At 37.1% G+C, this 20,047-nt stretch overlaps 1 protein-coding gene across 1 annotated transcript in view; it reads left to right on the top strand.

Annotated features, from left to right (window-relative positions):
• Nucleotides 1-20,047, top strand: part of FRMPD4 (FERM and PDZ domain containing 4) — a 269,256-nt gene that overhangs the window by 221,507 nt on the left and 27,702 nt on the right. The window contains exons 6-9 of the mRNA XM_044666971.1: nucleotides 115-222; nucleotides 4,627-4,758; nucleotides 9,506-9,625; nucleotides 17,393-17,529. Coding sequence (XP_044522906.1) covers nucleotides 115-222; nucleotides 4,627-4,758; nucleotides 9,506-9,625; nucleotides 17,393-17,529 — 497 coding nt within the window. The remainder of the gene's footprint in view (nucleotides 1-114; nucleotides 223-4,626; nucleotides 4,759-9,505; nucleotides 9,626-17,392; nucleotides 17,530-20,047) is intronic.

The raw sequence follows: 20,047 nt of genomic DNA, 5'->3' as shown, positions 1-20,047 counted from the left end.
TGCCCATAGTAAAATTGTGGGGTTTTATTCATTGTGCTGCTTTTACTATGGAACAACTGTTTAATTACTCAGAATGGAAAGATACTAATTTGGCTGACTTGATCCTTTCCACAGGAAACAGTTAAGGACAATTCCCTTCTTTTCATGCCAAACGTCCTGAAGGTCTACTTGGAAAATGGGCAAACCAAGTCATTCCGTTTTGACTGCAGTACTTCAATAAAGGTAAGCCTGGTCATGCATCAGAAGACAAGGTTTTGAGAGTAAATATTTCCTTGAGGCACCTCACTTTTTTCTGTTTCTTAGTTGTCTGCTTTCATGTCAAATGGGAGTGCTTATAAAACTGATGAGGTTTTGCTCTTGTTTTGTGCCTTAAAAAAAAGAATCAAGTGAAGTGAAAATAAGGGCAGTATTCTTCATGCAATTTCAGATTAATTAAAATTACCTACATGCACGAAGATGACTTGGTATTCTGCCAAACACCAGCTTGATTTGTCAGCAAAGTCAAAAGCCAAGAAGATTAAGATGTTGCCTTCTAATAGAATATCAACTGCCTTGTCAACCAGTAAAACTAAGGTGTAAAGTGCTCTGGTGATAGCTTTCTTCTTTTGTACACATGGTTTAATTTTCATTTCTTAAAACCTATTCCATGAAAATAGTAGATAAGTCCAGAATAGGGTTTATCTTGGGCTAAGGAATTACTGTAAATTTAAATAGCATATTTGTAAGTGGCAACATGGAGTACTGGGAGAAAAGACTGACCTTAGATTCAAGAAGACCTGGGTTTAAGAAGTTCCTTTTAATAGCTGTGTGACCCTGGGAAAGTCACTTAACCCCAATTGCCTAGCTCTTACTGTTCTGCCTTGGAATTGATACTTAGTATAGATTCTAAGACAGAAAGTAAAGGTTTATTAAATAAAAACTTTTTAAAGATGCTCCTTTTACACATATTAGCTATGTGTCCATGAGTAAATCATTCTCAGTGCCACAGACAACTCTGTAGAGTTGTAAATAAGCTAATAATAATAACTATTGAAATTTATATAGCACTTAAAAATAAAAATAAATCGTAACTCAAAAAAGGGGAGCATAAAAATTTTTTAAAAAGGGGGAGCAGGTAGGTAGCTTGAATGCTGGGTCTGGTTCCTGATTTCAAATCTGGCCTCAGATACTTACTAGCTGGGTGACCCTGTTGACCTCAGTTTCCTCATCTGTAAAATGAGCTAGACAAAGAAGCCACCAAGTCCAGTATCTTTTTGAAGAAAACCCCAAAGGGAGTCACAAAGAGTCAGACACAACCAAAACAACTGAATATCAACAAAAGATTACAATGTGCTTTGTATATATCCCATTTGATCTTCACAAAAACTCTCTGGGGTAGATACTACTACTATCTCCATTTTGCAGACAAAGAAACTGAGGCTGAGAGAGTGACCAGTGACTTGCCCAGGAATACACAGTTAGTAAGTGTCTTGACCAGGATTCAAACTCAGGTCCCAATGATTCCCTGTCCACTGCTTTCTACACTGGATCACCTAGTTGCCTCACAACTATAGTTACAAACAAGTTTCCAAACTGCATCTCTGGAAGTTGTTCCTGCTCCAAGAGTACCCCACACTAACAAACTCACATATACTAGTATGAAACATTTTACAGAAAGCTTTAACATATATTATCTTATAGGATCAGATATCCTGTAATTTGTCATTAACTCATTTAAATCATTTAGAGGTGAAAGGGTCCTCAAAAGTCATCTAGTACAACCCCTACATTTTACAGATGGGGAAACTGAGACCAACGGAGGTTAAGTGATTTGCCCAAGATCAGACAATAAACATCAGAGGTGAGATTTTGATCCTGTCAATGCTTTTCATTCTCCATTCGGCAGCTAAGAGAACTGAGGTTGAAAGAAGCTAGATCCTTTATCCAAGTTCATAAAGCTAATCAGTAGCAGAACTGGACCTAGCTCTCAACTCTTCTGACATCTGGTTCACTGTCCATCCCACCTTTCAAGGAAACTTTAGAAATCACTTATTTGTGCCATAGTCACAAGTGACTTTTGAGACCTTTCATAGTGTGGCAAAGCAAATAATGCTTTCTCATTTGCACTCAGAAGAAAGGCATAGGACTCTGTGTTCTTTTTATTGAACAAAAATGTTTTTGGATTTCGATTACTCCCTAATGTTCCATCAGCTCTAAGCAGGTTTTCTTCATCTGGAACCATAAAAAGGATTTCAGGATAATAAAAAAGTACCAGGTGATAAGCTGAAAACACTAGGAAGAAAAAGACTTGCATCTATTTTTTAATTCTATGAACGGTTGGGTTGTTCCTCCAGTCACCTGCAACACACACACACACACACACACACACACACACACACACACACACACACACACACACCTATTCTTGTTTTGTGTGAATAACTTACTTGAAATACAATGCAAACTGTTGAATTAATAATTGTGGATGTGGCATAAGGAAACATTTTATAAAACCACTATCCACATTTGCATTGTCTATTATCTCTCTGTTTGCAAATGGCTTACTTTAAATTGCCATTAAGCATCTGGTAATTTAGCAGGTATTAGAGTTGACAGGAGAGATTGATGCCATTAGTTTTTACTTCTTGAATCTTCTCAAAAGAAACATTTACACACTTTTATGGGAGATTATTAATTTGTAACAGGTTCCAAATGAAGAGTCCATCTTTCCTCCTGCCTACTTCCTAGCCATTGACAGAGAAAGGTTAAAATATGAGAATTGCTTTGCAAACGACCAGTGTCTTCCACCAGATTATGGCTCCTTTTCAAAGCATTTGGTTTTGTTCTTTACTTCAGACTTACGCAGGAATTTCCCCCTCTTTGGGGATTTCAATATATTTCCCCTATGCAGTAAGCTCCATGAAGATAGGAAATACATCTTTAACTAAAATTTATATCTCTCCCCACTCCTTACCCCATGCCCTGTGTAGTGTGGTCTTCCCTCAATAAGTTCTGAATTGAACTTAGTTGAACTTCTTAAAATGGAGAGGAAGGAATTAATGACTTTCTAATATAAATAAATATAAACTTAAAGATGCTTTATTTGTGAGTTAGCTTGTATCTTATCTAATAGGAACCCACGTGACTTCAGATTATGAATAACTCAGACAATGTTGAGTGCTGCAGATGGTTGTGAGGAGGCTGGAGGCAGGGCAAATACTCTAAAAACAGGGTGGTTTTTTTCCTAAAATAAGTTATAGCATTTATTTTTAAATTGCAGTTTAACAGTATCCTGGCACACAGTAGGGTAGGTGTAAATAGAAATCATGTAGCTTTATTATTTCTCTTACACTGTATAATGAAAGTTTCCCAAGATTCTTCACTCCAGACTCACTATAGGGAATAGCTATTGCTGCTAATTTGCTAATATCATCCCTGGAACAGGATGATATCCTGTAATGTGTGCTTTGGCACACACAACTAGAAAAACTAGATTTCGTTTTTACCTCTGTGGGACTTGGGTTCACTGTAGGAGTAGGGGGGGAAATGGTAAAGGGGGTGGCACGTAACCACTTCTAGAGGAGGTGGATCCCTTGAGCTACTGAGTCCTGAACAGTAGTTGGCTGAGGCAATCAGTTATCCAAATTAAGTTTAACACTAATATGGTGATCCCTCTAGAGAAGAGGTAGAGAAGGGAAAAGTGAACTTGCCAAGTCAAAGTTGTCTGTGCCTTTGACCAAGTAAGATCAGATTTGTGAGAGGCCTTTATACTTCCTGTCCAGGCAGAAGGAAGAAAGGAAGGAAGGAAGGAAGGAAGGAAGGAAGGAAGGAAGGAAGGAAGGAAGGAAGGAAGGAAGGAGGAAGGATAGAACTCATCTTTAAACATAGGAGATAATAACTGTTGAAATGAATTATAAGACTCTTCTTGTTAGACTCAATCTAAACAAGGGCATTACTGAGAATAATTGGGGCTCCACATTTAAAGGGGTATGAAGAAATTGGTGTGGGACAAAAGGAAAGCAACCAAATGAGTCAAGGGATTGGATAATGAAACCTTTGAGAAAATGTTAAAAACCTGAATAGGATTTCTCTTGGAGGAGTGAAGATTAAGGAGTAACAATAGTTTTCAGGTACATAAAAGAATAATGGAAAGAGACTTGTCATAAACTACTGTAACAAAAGACTATATAAGGAAGTGTTGTGAGACCCTGGAATAGGTGTGTGTTTATCGAATCCCTTTCATGGGAGATTTTTGAGAATAGCAAAGCCTGTTTCAGAGCTGATTTAAGTATATTCCTCCTTGGACCAGACTAGAAAATCTGTTATAATCCTTCCTGATGATATGATTCATGTCGGTAATCCTCAATCCCATATCTAGAGAGACTTGTCTAGTAACCTCACTATTCCTCAGTATTATAAAAGATCCTGTGGGATGTGGGGAAAAAGAAAAGGAAAGGGACAAGTCTTCTGTTCCCATTCCTCCCATCTCTAGTTAAGATTCAGAAGTATTGCCGGCATCGAATCCCAGATTCATCTAAATAGAACATAGAAATCTACAGCCTAAATTAGAAAAGCTTTTAGGTCACACTAGACTCATTGTGAGCTACCATAATTTTGATCACATCTTTTAACTGTTTTCTTAATAAGGATGTCATCTTAACTCTTCAAGAAAAACTTTCCATCAAGTGTATCGAGCACTTTTCCCTAATGCTGGAGCAGAGGATGGAAGGAGCTGTAACCAGACTTCTCTTGCTGCATGAACAGGAGACTCTTACTCAGGTCTGTAAAATAATACACTCAAGTAGCCATTAGTCATTAGTGATTTACATAGGGATTGGCCAGTTTCTGTATTATCCATCTCTCAGATGACTTAAATTAATTAGCTGTTCAACACACTGAATGAAGCACCAATTACTGGTCTCCATAAGTGATTATCCACTTCAGAATGTTTCCTTTTTAGTCAAATTTCCATAGACTGTCCATTTGTCTAATAAACAATTGTTTTCATAGGCTCTTGTGACTACTCATTGGTAATATGTCTCTGAAAATGCTTTATTTATGCTGTTTACCTGCCTGGAAGACTGCTCTTTTGGGGTCTTTTTTTAAAAAAAAAGAAGAAAAGGAGGTTTCTGATGTTATTTAAATGAGGCTATGATCATGTCAAATGATGTTCCATTCTGTGTACCGACCTAAGAATATTTTTGAAAACCTGAAATTCCTGCCTCAGTTCTGCCCACTCTGCATATGTGAGGCTGCCATGAGCCCCAGCTGCTTATTGCCAACATGGCATTGCCATCTGTTTGCTGATAAGACAAATAGTCCTGTTACCTGCTCCATTCGACCAGAAACTCTTGTATCTACCACTTCAGTGAGGACACCTGGGAGGACTCCAGGGTGGAAAGTGAAGGGGGTCACTGGTTAGTGGTAGCTCTTGGGCAAAAAGTCAATTTGGGCAATTGAGAGTTGGAAGAAAAACAGAATAGAGTTGGTACAAAGACAAGGTCTTTATCCATATTGCCTGAGCTGTTTTGATGTCAAATGATTATAAGCTAAGCTGGCATTCATCAAAGTGCCACATATCAGTCCCCCTATAGATCTCTGCTCCATTGGAGACAACCAAAGATAATACAATGGATCTGTTATGTATTTCTATTTAGACTGATCTGAATACTCATAGCTTTTTCACATTTATGGACTATTCTCGATGCCTGCATATAGATATAGATGTACCCCCAAATACATTAAATCCCTCTCACAGTTCTCTTACCCTTGGAAACAAATGCATCTCTTTATGCTTTAGCAATAGTGAATAACCAGTGATTTACTAAATTCCCCTTGTGAAATGTCAGCTGCTACAATGTGAGACTAATAAAACCAGCACTCTGCTTAATATAAAACTGTCTCTCAAACACTTGATGTCTCTGGTTGATACCTTCAGAACAAGCTAGCTTATAACCCATAAAAGAAATATTTATGCTAATTTGGGTAAGCAAAGGATTTTGTGAAATCTTTTTTTTTAATTTTTATTTTTTAGAAAAATTTTCCATGGTTACATGATACATGTTTTTACTTTCCCCTTCCCTCCCTTCACCACCCCCATAGCCAACGCACATTTCCACTGGTTTTAACATGTGTCATGGATCAAGACCTATTTCCAATATTATTGATAGTTGCATTGGTGTGATTGTTTCAAGTCTACATCCCCAATCATGTCCGCATCAACCCATGTGTTCAAGCAGTTGTTTTTCTTCTGTGTTTCCACTCTTGTAGTTCTTCCTCTGAATGTGGGTAGCGTTCTTTACCATAAATCCCTCATAATTGTCCTGTGTCATTGCATTGCTACCAGTACAGAAGTCCATTACATTCGATTTTACCACAGTGTATCAGTCTCTGTGTACAGTGTTCTTCTGGCTCTGCTCCTTTCACTCTGCATCAGTTCCTGGAGGTCATTCCAGTTCACATGGAATTTCTCCAGTTTATTATTCCTTTGAGCACAGTAGTATTCTATCACCAGCATATACCACAATTTGTTCACCCATTCCCCAATTGAAGGGCATCCCCTCATTTTTCAGTTTTTTGCCACCACAAAGAGTGTGGCTATAAATATTTTTGTACAAGTCTTTTTCCCTATGATCTCTCTGGGGTACAAACCCAGCAATGCTATGGCTGGATCAAAGAACAGGCAATCTTTTATAGCTCTTTGGGCATAGTTCCAAATTGCCATCCAGAATGGTTGGATCAGTTCACAATTCCACCAGCAATGCATTAATGTCCCAATTTTACCGCATCCCTTCCAACATTTATTACTCTCCCCTGCTATCATTTTAACCAATCTGCTAGGTGTGAGGTGATACCTCAGAGTTGTTTTGATTTGCATGTGAAATCATTTCTAAAACTGGATGGTGCTCTTTTTTTTTTTTTTTACTGTAGCAATTTGTAGCCAATGTTTATATTTTTGCATCTGAAGTGATCAAATGAAAAGAGAAAGTCACTAATGTCTTCTGCCTGAGAAAGGCCTTTTGGATCCAGAACCATATTATAGTTGCTACTTTGGGACATATTTTTAAACATATTTAACACACTTTCATGCTTTGAAATGAATACTTATGAAAAGTCATATTCAAAATATTTTGCAGTGTGATAATAAGGGGGGAACTATCTACAAGAAACAGTAGACCTTAGAATACTAGAGCTAGGAGGAAACTTAAGAGATTTTTTTTTAATTCAACTTCTTCATTCTATAGGGCAGCTAGGTGACACAGGATAGAAGACTGGGCCTGGAATCAGGGAGATCTGAGCTCAAATCTAGCTTCAAATCCTTAGTAGCTGTGTGACTCTGGGCAAGTCACTTAACTCCATTTGCCTCAGTTTCCTCATTTGTAAAATGAGCTTGGAGAAAGAAATGGCAAACCACTCCATTATCTTTGCCAAGAAAACCCCAAGTTGGGCCATAAAGAGTCAGACACTATTGAATAATGACCTCATTCTACAGATAAGGAAACTCAAAGGAATAACTTATCTACATAACAAATGTGAGAGTCAAGAGTTGAACTCAGGTCTTCTGATTTAAAATCCAGGCCTCTTTCCACTGAATGACATGTAGCACCACATCATAATTTGTCAAATAACACAAAATCTCTTCCTAACTCTTGAGTTTGATGAAAGTCCCCAAAGGGAGTCTTAAGCAACTAATAATTAAAACACACCTGATTTTATATCAATCTGACATTTAGACAATTAAAACAGTTTAATATTCATTCATGTCTTATCAAGTGTGTTATTTTCCATGGAAAAGTACTTTTAACCTGACATTATTCATTTTATTACTGTTACCATCTTCTAGTGAATTCAAAACAATGGTCAAATTTTACTAATTTCCAAAATCTAATCCTTATCACATTTGCAAAGTGAAGTAGGTGTGGCAGGGAGGAGGGGTAAAGCCATTTATAATCACTCCAGTTTCTCTTTTTCAACAACTTATTCTATGGCAATGATTGGAAAGGTTCTTTAAGGAAACTTTCATTGGTCAGTTCTGTTTTATCTGCCACTTTTGAAAAAGGAAATAAGGAGAAGGGGTCGAGATGAGACTGGCAATTCAAAAAAAAAGATCTCAATTGGAAAAATGATTGACCATAGGGCCAACAAGAAGTCAGTGATGGAACTAGCTTATTCTGGGCAAGACAAAAGTATATGATTTATGGTTTTAGCATTATGAAAATTTCAGAAGTGAATATGGAATTTACTAATTCAAGAGATGGTAAAGGTTTGAAAGCAAACAAAAAAAGGGAGGGCAAGCTTTTAGATCAGTTTGTGGGTGATAATTGTAACTGGTAAGGAGGAGAAGCTAGGGATGCTATAGATATATCCCAGATCTTTTCAGATTGATGTCAGATTGATATCACAAAGGGCAAATAGGACTTTTGAAAAAATGGCCCTTCATGCCCTAGTCAGAGAAAGAATAAGGGATGAAAACATCTTTGTTTTGACCCAGCATTGAATTTCTTGTTATCTCTTATGAATCCCAATGTACTATTCCATTCCACCTATTAGATAATCTCTTCCCAGGGGGGTAGGTAGGTAGCTCAGTGGACTGAGAGCCAGGCCTAGAGATGGGAGGTCCTGGGTTCTAATCTAGCCTCAGACATTTCCTAATTGTGTGACCCTGGGCAAGTCACTTAACCCCAATTGCCTAGCCTTTACTATTCTTCTACTTTGGTACCAATACTAACTATCAATTCTAAGATAGAAGGTAAGAGGTTGGCTTTTTTTTAATAATTTAAAAAAAAACATATATTCTCCTTTGGACCACTTAGACCTACCACCTCAACTAGTTGGATCTCAGAGTATGAAATAAAAGAGACAGGGAACTAGGGAGAAAGGGGGAGCTAAAGGGGGAAAGGACAAGATAAAGGAAACAGTTATGAGTTTTCTAAAGTTCACAAATTTTAAGAAATAAAAATAATTGATTATAACAATTTTGCAGATTGGGAAATATTTGCCAATAACTAGCATTTGGGAAAAATTGAACCAAATCATTCTGTCCTTGTTCATTTTTATTTTGTTTTGTTTCATTGAGGTCTGAAATGTGTTGGTTTCATGAGTAATGAACTAGTTAACAAAGTATTTTTGTCTTTTAGTTGGTCTTCAAGATCTTTTAATCATTTGGAAAGTTAAACTTTTTCAGATGACCTCCAATCATAGAATTTGGAATTCATTGAAAAGTATAAACCTTCAGTTTTGATGTAGGTACCAAATCCTCCAAAAAGCCTAGCTTTCTTTGGAGTATGTGTCCTTCCCCTTAGATAAGATGCCAACAACTAGTGGGTGTGGAGGAATACACTTGAATCTCTTCCCTAAGTGTATAAGTAAAGGATACATAGCTCAGGAAGAATACTCAGTCGTGAAGTGAATACTTAAAGGAAAACAAGAGTAGGGATTTCAAAGTGTAAGTAACTAGCATAATAATGGTCTTGAATAAACTTCAAATATTAACTGCTTTTTTTCTGTTATGGATTTGATGTCTTAGGTGACCCAGAGACCCAGCTCCCATAAGATGAGATGTCTTTTCCGAATCAGCTTTGTCCCAAAGGATCCCATTGACCTTCTGAGAAGAGATCCAGTTGCTTTTGAGTACCTATATGTGCAGGTATGTAAAAAATATGACCGGTTTGCTATTCTAATGCCATATATGTAACTCTTTTATGTTCTTACACTGAAAACTTCCCTTTTTTCTTCTTACCCCATACAACTTCAAATGTGGTTACTCAATAAATTCAATAAACATTTATTAAGCATCTACTTTTAAATGTCAGGTCCTGAGCTAACCACCAGGGATGCAATCAAGAAAGATTGCCCTTGCCTTCAATGAGCTTGCAATCTAATTGAGGAGAAGAAGAGGGAGGACAAGACACAATAGGAAGGTTGGAATTGGGCTTGGAAGGGGAAGCAACACATTTTGTTCTGTGGAGTTCAAACCAAACAGAACTGGAAATGAAAAGTGGGGAATTATTTGGAGAGTCCAGGGTCTGTCCTCTGGGAAAGCTTTGGGGGAGTTGAATGCTCTATCCCTCAACTCTCCAACCAAAAAGGAGAGGAGGGTAAGGCAGGTGAGAAGATGTAGGGAGTCGATGAACCATATATAAGGATCCCTGTGGGTGTACATTGACTTAGAGAACCACATGTTAACATTATCTGTGCTTTATGGTATTTTTACATATTTTGTTAAGTATTTCCCAATTTTATTTTAATCTGGTTTGGGCACACTCAGGAATATGGCAGGCCAGGTGTGCCACCACCGGATTACAGTGGTCATTCAGGAATGATTTTAGGATCATAAAATTGAAATCTAGAAAGGAAAGTCATCTAGTCCTTTCCCTTCATTTTACAGATCAAGAAACTGAGGCCCAGAGAGCTTCAGTGACTTGCTCAAAGTCACATTGGTACTAAGTAGCAGAGCTGAGATTTAAATCTAGGTCCTCTGATTCCAAATCTAGCATTTTTTTTCACTGTACCATGAGATGCCAATCACTGAGAGCAATAGTTTTTCTATAGGTAGGCCGTCTCTAGGCTGGGTATGCTGTTCAGAGGGTGTCAAGAAAGAATAAAATGAGGTCTGGAGTAAGAGGACTTGGGTTCAAATTTGACCTGGAATACTTCCTAGCTGTGTGACCATGGGCAAGTCACTTAACCCCCATAGCATAGCCCTTACAACTCTTCTGCCTTAGAACTGATACTTAGTCTTGATTCTAAGACAGAAATTTAGGGAAGGGAAAGGAAGGGAACAGAAGGGAAGGGGAAGGGGGGAAGGGAGAAATGAAAAAAGGGAAGAAGGAAAAAAGGAAGGAAGGAAGGAAGAAGAAAAGAAGGAAGAAAGGAAGGTTGGTTTAATATCATAATTTAATATGCATGCACCATTTGTAGAGGTTTTTTCAGGAAAGAATTTACATTCTTCTGCACCAATTGTCTATTATATATTCTTTGAAAGTAAAGTTTTATTCAGTTACACGTTGACATAACTGTCTATAAACCCATTCTTGGAGCATGTCCTCCTCAACTCTTCCTCTTGGCTTTCCTGTATCTCTTCAAAAGTCCCACCTAAAATCCCACCTTCTACACAAAGTCTTTCCAAGTCCTACTCATTCTTAGTGCCTATCATCTGAGACTATCCCAATTTATCCCCTATATATCTTGCTTGTACATATTAGTTTGCATGTTTTCTCCCCCATTAGGCTATAGACTGCTTAAAGGCAAGATCTATTTTTTGTTTGTTTGGGGTTTTTTGTTGGGTTTTTTTTGTTGGTTTTTTGTTTTGTTTTGTGTTTGCTTCCTTTATATCCCCAATGCTTAGCACAAATGCCTGGCAAATAGCAGGTACTTAATAAATGCTAGCTGATTAGTTGAGTAGCATCCTACTTCTCTGATTTTTTTCATGCTTGAGGGTTTTAAAACATCCAAAATCACTGCCATCCTGAAAGTAACCAGAAAAACCTATGGGTGAGAACAAGTGTTGGAAATATCAGAGAAAACCTGAAGACTACAAATTATGGAGTCATCTACCTAAGGAAAGGAGTGCTGTCATTGACTACTGATGATTCTAACTGCTAATACTTCACCAATCAGAAAGGGAGAAATGCCAGAGGGAAAAAAAGAGAGAGAAAAAAGTGAGTAAATGAAGCAATACTTCATTTACAGTGCAGTAGGAGAAATCTGTTCTTAATACTAAGGACCCTGTGTCATCAAGAAAAGGTTAAATTGTATTCTGTGTCCTTAGTTTACTAAGGCAGGGAAGTCTTAATAGTATTTTGTTAAGATTTCCATTTTTTTAAAAACTTCAGTTCAAATAAAGTTTTTGGCAAGTGAAAAGTTGACTTCTGGGTATTTTTCAGTGTCCTTTCCTGACCAGAATACTTATTCACTGAACATGCCAGGTAACCAGTAGTCACCACATAATTAATTCAAGTGGAATATTATTCTCTGCTGTGATTGTTATTTTATTAGATTTTACCCATACTAAAGTGTAGACCAGAAGCCTAGATTTTCGTGGAGGGGCAACCTTAATAGTAATAATCTAGCTAAAGCGACCAGCCATTACTTCAAGAACAAAGAAGTCTAAGGTATGGTAAGAAACAGTATAACAGAATGCCTACAGTCTTCCTAATATTTTTATTCTCCACTACTGTCACACATACCTCATTATCCTCTGTGGCTAATCAATGATTTCACAGCTTCTATAGTCCTCAGTCTTCAGGTTTTCTCCACTATTTTCAATATTAATTCTTCCTTATAGGCTTTTCTGGTTATTTTCAGGTTGAAAATAAGTTGTTATTGGTTTACATTAGATAGATGATGGACTTCTCTTATGTATCCATAGCTATGTATAATCTTATAAGCAAGGCCAACCTTTGTATGTTAGGAACTGGAGGCAAAGGAATCCTACTTCTTCATTTCTAGAGAGTGGTATATGGAAGACAGATATTTATTTATTTTATATGATTATTTACATATTTATATTTATTTTATGATATATAATATTTGGGGTTAACTAGATGGTGTAATAGATAGAGCACTAGGCCTGGAGTTAGGAAATGAATTAGGTCTCAGTTCAAATCTAGCCTCAGACAAGACCAGCTGTATGACCCTGAGCAAGTCACTTAACCCCGTTTGCCAGAGAAGGAAATGGCAAATTACTGTAGTACCTTTGCCAAGAAAACCTCAGATGAGGTCAGACATGACTGAAACAACAGAAAAACAAGAAAATTTAATAGTTATTTTTATTATATGATATGTTTATTTGCCTATTTACATTTATTGTATTCATTTTGTGTTTGTCTTGATATTTAATATATTTATTTCATATTTATATTTATTACATGATTTGTAATAAATTCATTTACATATTTATATTTATTATATGTTTCATTGTTTTTGTATGTTTATTTACCTCTTCATAGTTATAATACTTTATACTATTTATTTTATTGTAATATATATTTATTTGTCTATATATTATAATTTTTTAATATTTTTATATTTTAGATTTGTTTATATATTTATATTCATTACACAACTTTAATATTTGTTTGCATATTTATATTTATTGTACAATTTGTAATATAGCTGTTTACATGTTTATATTTATTATATATTACATGTGTATTTTATATATTTATTTACCTCTCTATAGTTGTTATATTATGTAATATTTATTTTATTATGATATATTTGCCTATTTGTATTTATTATATTAATTTTATGTTTATTTTGATGTTTAATATAATTATTTATATATTTATGTTTATTTACTGTGTGTTTATAATATTTTTATTTATTATTTAATATATTTGTTTACATATTTATTATGTATTACATGTGTGTTTTGCATATTTGTTTACCTCTGTAGTTATTATACTATATATTGTTTTTATATACTTACATTCGTTATATGATTTATAATATATATCATTCATATGCCACTGAAATGAAAAAGTAGGATTCCTTTGCCTCCAGCTGTTCACATCGAAAGGCTGCTCCTACTTATATGATTAGACATGGATATGGCTAGATGGCGACAGAAGTCCATCATCTAGCTAATGCATACCAATAATAGCAGATTCTCAGTCCAGTGACTTATTTGTTAAACTGATGTTTGGGGTTCTTATCAGAAGCTCCAAGTGCATTAAAAATTTGGATTTAAGAAATTCATCCAGGGAACAGAGGAGTAAACACAAGCATAATGCATAATTTTGCCAGGAAAAGAGAGGGAATAATTTAAAGTAGTAGAAGCCCCTAATGAGGACACTAGCCATTAGTTAAATAAACAAACTCTTGGGTTAAAAAATGGAAGTGTCAGCGTAAATACTGTCAACTAATTGCTAGCTCATCTAATTTAATATAAATTTACAGTAAAACCTAATTAATTCAGACTGCATCCATTGGCATAATAATATAAACGGAAGCTGGACTAAAATTGACCTCTGTGCTCTCTATGAAGAAAGGGATTGATCACTAAGCAAATTAACAAGAATGTATAACCTACTCGAGAGAACAAAATGTTTTCAAGCACTTTAATAATACTCATTTGCATATTAACAATTAACATGCACTTATAAATTTTATTTATCTCTCCCATCACAGCAGGTCCTGAGGAGGACCTCTATTTGGCAAATGCTTTATTAAGTCATTGGGTTTTTTTTTCCTTTTAAATGAATATGTTTCATTCCATTCCCTCCTCTTTCATCTTCCCCATCACACTTCTTCCCTTTTCCTTCTGGGAAAAGACCACTCTTCTTGCCCAGTCCTCTTCAGATTGAACCATTTCCTTTAACAAAGAGAAACTAATGCAATGAATACATGAAACAGAGACATTATTCAAAATACCAATCCAATTCTTTCACTTTCATAGCCAGTTTTTGTTTAGAGGTGTACCTAAAATTAATGAAAAGTATTGAGGCAGCCAGGTAGTTCAGTGGATTGAGAGCCAGGGCTTTAAAGATGTAAAGTCCTAGATTTAAATATGGCCTCACATACTTGCTAGCTGTGTGACCCTGGGCAAGTCATTTAACCTCCTTTACTGCTTTTCTGCCTCAGAACCAATACACAGTATTGCTTCTTGGATGGAAGTAAGGGATTTTAAAAAATTCTTTACAAATATGTTATAATATAGATATTTTACTCATTCAGCCTGAGACTCTCCCCAGCGAATTAATTATGTAATGTATGTGATGTGTTGGCAACTAATATAAGTGACTAATTGCTTTTCCCAAAAAAATGGGACTTAAGGAGATATGGGAAAGGGACATAAACAAACTCAGTTCCAACTCTGAGAGATAGCCCAGTGTCATAGATACAGCCCTAGAAACAAAAGCAAGAAGTGAGATATTTCTTCCACTGTTCTAGAAGTCTGAGGGATGACTGTGTCTGGGTCCCAAGCAACAGTGATCCCCAACATGGCAATTCTGGAATGTTAAAAAAACAGTAACCACTTTTACAGTGATACCACTTCTAGGTCTATAACCCAAAGAGATCAAAGAAAGAGGACATACTTTTGCTCTTTTTGTGGTAGCAGAAAAAAGGATATTGATAATGTGCCCATCAGTTGATGAATGGATAAATCAATTATGGTCTATGAATTGAATGGAATATTATGGTGCTATAAAAAATTTTTTTCAGAGAAACCTGGGAAGATTTGTGTGAACTGATGCAGAGTGAAGAGAGCAGAATTAGTAGACCAGTTTATACAATAACAACAATATCATAAAGAAAAACATTTTTGAAAGATTTAGGAACTCTGTTCAACACAATGACCAACCATAATTCCAAAAGGACTCCTGATGAAGCATGCTACCTATCAAGAGGTGATGGGTACAGGATGTAGACAAAAGTCCTTTTGTTTGTATGGACAGAGCCAATGAGGGAATTCATTTTGTTTGACCATATATGTTTGTAACAGGAGTTTTGTTTTTTGGAGTTCTCAGTAGTGGAAAAGAAAAGGAAGACTGAGAAGGCAGACTGATCTTCATAAAAAGAAACAATTAAATTTAAATTTAAAAACTACTGATTATCCCAGAGTCCAGCAGAAGGGCAAGTATAGCATTAAAGAAGCTGAGGAAATACCCTTTCCTCTTCTTTCATCTCAATTGTGGCCTCGGAAACTGAGTGCTATCAACTTACTCTTTCAAATGTCCCAGGTCTTTTTCCTTTCACGGATCTGGTGACAATTTCAGCCTTTGGATAAGGGGTCAGTGAACAAAGTCAAGTATAGATAAAGACAATATGAGTAAAAGGATGTCGTGTCTCTATCAATCAGTAGACATTTATTAAGCTCCTATTATGTGCCAATCAAGAAATACAAGAATAAAGAATGAAAACGATTTGCTACTCACAATTAGCTTGTGTTTTAATGGAAAAGATAAGTACATGTGAAAATATAGGGAGCATCAATAAATAGATGAGAAAGACCCAAAAGTTTATCTAACAGCTCCTCTCTCACTCTGCTCCTGTTATTCTGCTTCTGCTAACTTGTTCTGCATCTTCCTAGCTTGACCAAAGGGACTTCTTGCCTTGATCCTGGAAATCCCACAGGCTGGATCTCCTACCCTCTACTGCCTCTGGCTGCCTCTCTTGTACATAAGTTTCCACCATTGTTCACTGCCCCCTCTTTTTTAGAGACCTATTCTAGCTCTTATAATTAAAAAAGCTAAGGCTAATATGTCTCTAGACTTGTTCATATGTTTTCTGCTGTTTTTAAGACATGCCCACAGTCAGGCTTATAGTAGGAAACCATGAGAACTCTCTGAAAATCTCATCATTGTTGATGAAAGTTGAACTTAATTCTAAGAGTGACCACTGGTTCATGGAGACCAATTTAACAAAATCAAAACAGGGTTGGATTTAGAGGCAAAGGACCTGAGTCTGAATCTCAGCTCTGCCACTAACTTACCCAGGTAACCTTGGACAAGTCACAACCTCTCTGGACCTCAGTTTCCTCATCTATAAAATCAGAGGGTTCCCTTCCAGCTCTAACTCCTATGATTTCTTCCTGTCTCAGAACTCAGATAGTCCTGGAAGGTGCCACATTGTAAGGTAATATGCCCATCATAAAACCACTACTTCCCACCACATTTTGCTTTTTTTTATTTGTTTTTAAGGATAAGGAGAAATATCCCATTTCCATTTGCCATTCCATTTGCCCTCATCTCTCCCTTGCCCTTGCCAGCCCTGCCAATGCCTTCTGAATAAAGTCACAACACTCAAAGTCCCCTGAGCCTCAGAGAAGACTTGAGATAGCTTTTAAGAAAACCAGAAAAGGAGCATAGCTTCTCCTGAATAAATGAAATACATGAAATGTCTGAACAGTAGTTTATCAAGAGAGTGGAAATCCAAACAAACTCCAGAGTCATTATTTTGCTCTTTATATCCCTAGAGTGACATCTCTGGCTATGGAAGCTGAGTCCCATTTAAGCACAGAATGTGTCTTAGGGGTTTCCTCCTAATAAACAGTTCTGTATCTCTCAACAGTATATCTTAAAAGCGCATGCTCCTACTTGTGCCCGTGTATAGTTCACACCTTCATTTGAGGCACCTGTGTTTTGAAATATTGCGTCCAAATTCCTAATTACATCTAAATTCCTAATTCTTACTTTAAAAGGGAAAACAAGTCAATAAATAACAGGTCTTGGATCAGCCTTGTGTTTTGTGTTGCCCCTGTGCTCATGAATGCGATTCAATTAAATCAACATTCAGTGCTTTGCCAACAAGGAGGGCAAACGATTTCCATGTTGAATCTCCTTTTGTGGGGAGGGATAGGGTGGTTAAACACTTTGGAAAAATATATCACCTGTTCCTGAGTTTACAGGAGAAAAGTCCTGGATCCAGATTGCTTAATATGGTGCTCCCTCTGCTGGTTTGTTTGCAGAGCTGTAATGATGTGGTTCAGGAGAGATTTGGACCAGAGCTGAAATATGACATCGCCCTACGTCTAGCAGCATTACAAATGTACATTGCCACCGTCACCACCAAGCAAACCCAAAAGATCTCCCTCAAATACATAGAGTAAGTATGCCCCAGTGTGGGAGAGGAGGTCAATGCTATTTGGACATGGCTCAGGCTTCATTAATGGATGAGACGACTTTAGATCAGTTTCTGTATCGCCATTGAGATTGTACTGCTGGAAAATAGACAAAAGAATAGGAGGATGTATATTTGGTAGCTTATTGTCTACTTATTTGGTCTGAAACTTTCTCGAAGAGACATTGTGGGCTACAAGTAACCCCAGGCTTTGACAGCAGAGTCCGGTTTCTGGCAGATGCTCCAAAGCTCGAAAGGCTGGAGTTAGAGTTAGGATCCAGTGATGGCTAAGTCTTTTGTTACATAAACAGCCAAAGGAGAGTCAGAGATTTTTATCACACGCACACACACACACACACACACACACACACACACACACACACACACACATACAACTTGGCCATCAAGTGAAGAGATTTTTTAACTACTGAATAACTTCTATTAAGGCAGTGGAATAACACTGGATTGGAAGCCAGATTGTCTTTGTTCAGTCATTTACAGTCAAGTCTAACTCTTTGTGACTTATTTGTGATTTCCTTAGCAAAGATCCTGGAATGGATTTGCCATTTCCTTTTCCAGTTCATTTACAGACGAGGAAACTGAGGCAAATAGGATTAACTGACTTGACCGGGGTGACACAGATAGTGTCTGAGAGCAGATTTGAACTCAGGGATAGGAATATTCCTGACTTCATACCCTGCACTCTATCTAAAGTGCCACCTAACTGCCCTAAAAAACAAATTCATATTCCCGCTTCCTCATTCTGTCCCCTACTGCCTGCCTGTATGACCTTGGGCAAGTCATTTAACCTTTCTTTGGCCTTAGTTTCTCCTTCAATAAAATAAGAAGGTTTGATCTAGATGACCTTCCAAGGTGTCATACTACTGTAAATCTGTAATCTTATGATGATGGAGAAGTTAACTTACCTCCATTTTCTCCTCTACAAAATGAGATGATCTCTAATTTCCTTTCCAGTTTGAGATCCTAAGGCATGGAAGGCTTGCAATCTGTAATAGTGAAGTGAATACCCCTACCAAGGAAAGCAAAGCTCTTTGGGTATTGCAGCACCAAGTTAAAATAGGAATGCCCTGTTTTAAGTGACTCTGTGTTTTTAAAGCTAAAAAGGGCAATCTGCTCTTGAAGTTGATATGTTCAAATCTGGTCAGAAAGAAAGATGTGTTTTCCAACAATTTCCAAAGCAGCTGAAGGGGCATTCTGTAGGTCAGTTCCCAATGTAGGGGCCCCAGTATGTATTGCTCCCCTTCCTCACACTGCATCATCTTTAAGAGCCACCTTTTGATCCAAGGGCCATGTCTCCAATGCTGTCTATTTCCAAATGGTAGTGATATATTCAGCAGACTAATCGTCACTTAATCCTGACAGAGTGCCACGAATATGGCAAAGAAAAGGGGCCTATTTAAAGCATGGGATGAGGCTAGATCAAAGTCTCTGTGCATTACAGAAAGGGCAAAATTATCACACCGCCCTAGCCCCTATGGCCCCTAAAAGCTATTAATAAATTAAATGAAGTCTGATTTCCAAAATGTCATTCTTTCCCAGGCCTTTCTAATTACTAACAGTAGTTTTCCATTTATTGATTGAAAAGCTTATTTGGGGTCTCAAATACTACAGAGGCCACAGTGAGGTAGAATAACCTTTTGCTGATAGAACACACAGTAGAGATAGTGGAGCCAGGATTGTGCAAATAAGACCAGAGTAAATGCTCTTGAGAATTTCCCCAGTACTTTCTGGATCTACATTTTTAAAATGCTCTCAAAATTCTGGGGCCAATTGCCAAGGTTCATTTGGGGTAAGCATGGCATAATCCCCAGAACTCCTGTACATTAGCAATAGCCACAGTCCCAAGGCCAAATATTAGTCCTCAGGCAATGAGAGTTACCATGGCATAATCAGAGAGTTGGATTTGGAACCAGTGGGGAGTGGATTCAAATCCCACCTTGGAAATCTATTAGCTATGTTACCATGAATGAGTCACTTAATTGCTCTAAGCTTCAGTTTTCTCATCTTCAAAAAAAAAGATATAAACATGTGAGACCCATTTGACAAGGTCTATTGGAAGGCTTAAATGGAATAATGTATAGAAAGTGCTTTGTAGATTTTAAAGAACTTTATAGGGACCGCTAGGTAGATCAATGGATGGCAAGCCAGGACTGAAGACAGGAGGTTCTAGGTTCAAATCTGACCTCAGACACTTCTAGCTGTGTGAATCTGGGCAAGTCGCTCAGCCTCTATTGCCTAGCCCTTATCTCTTCTGCCTTGGAAGGGAACTTAGTATTCTAAGGCAGGAGGTAAGAGGTTTTTAAAGTCCTATATAAATATCAGTTATAATTACTTGTTTTCAGGACTATCTGATCCCAGCACTGACTATAGTTTCAAAAACTCTAATTCTCTTTGACCTACAAACATCTGCAATAGTCTCACCCACATTTACTAGTATTTCACCCACATTCTGTTTATTTGACTTCACTTAGTAAGTTAGGGG

This window comes from Gracilinanus agilis, chromosome 3, assembly GCF_016433145.1.
Source record: "Gracilinanus agilis isolate LMUSP501 chromosome 3, AgileGrace, whole genome shotgun sequence".
NCBI classification, from domain to species: domain Eukaryota; kingdom Metazoa; phylum Chordata; class Mammalia; order Didelphimorphia; family Didelphidae; genus Gracilinanus; species Gracilinanus agilis.
Note: the sequence above shows the minus strand (reverse complement) of the source record. Positions and strands in the feature narration are given on the sequence as shown.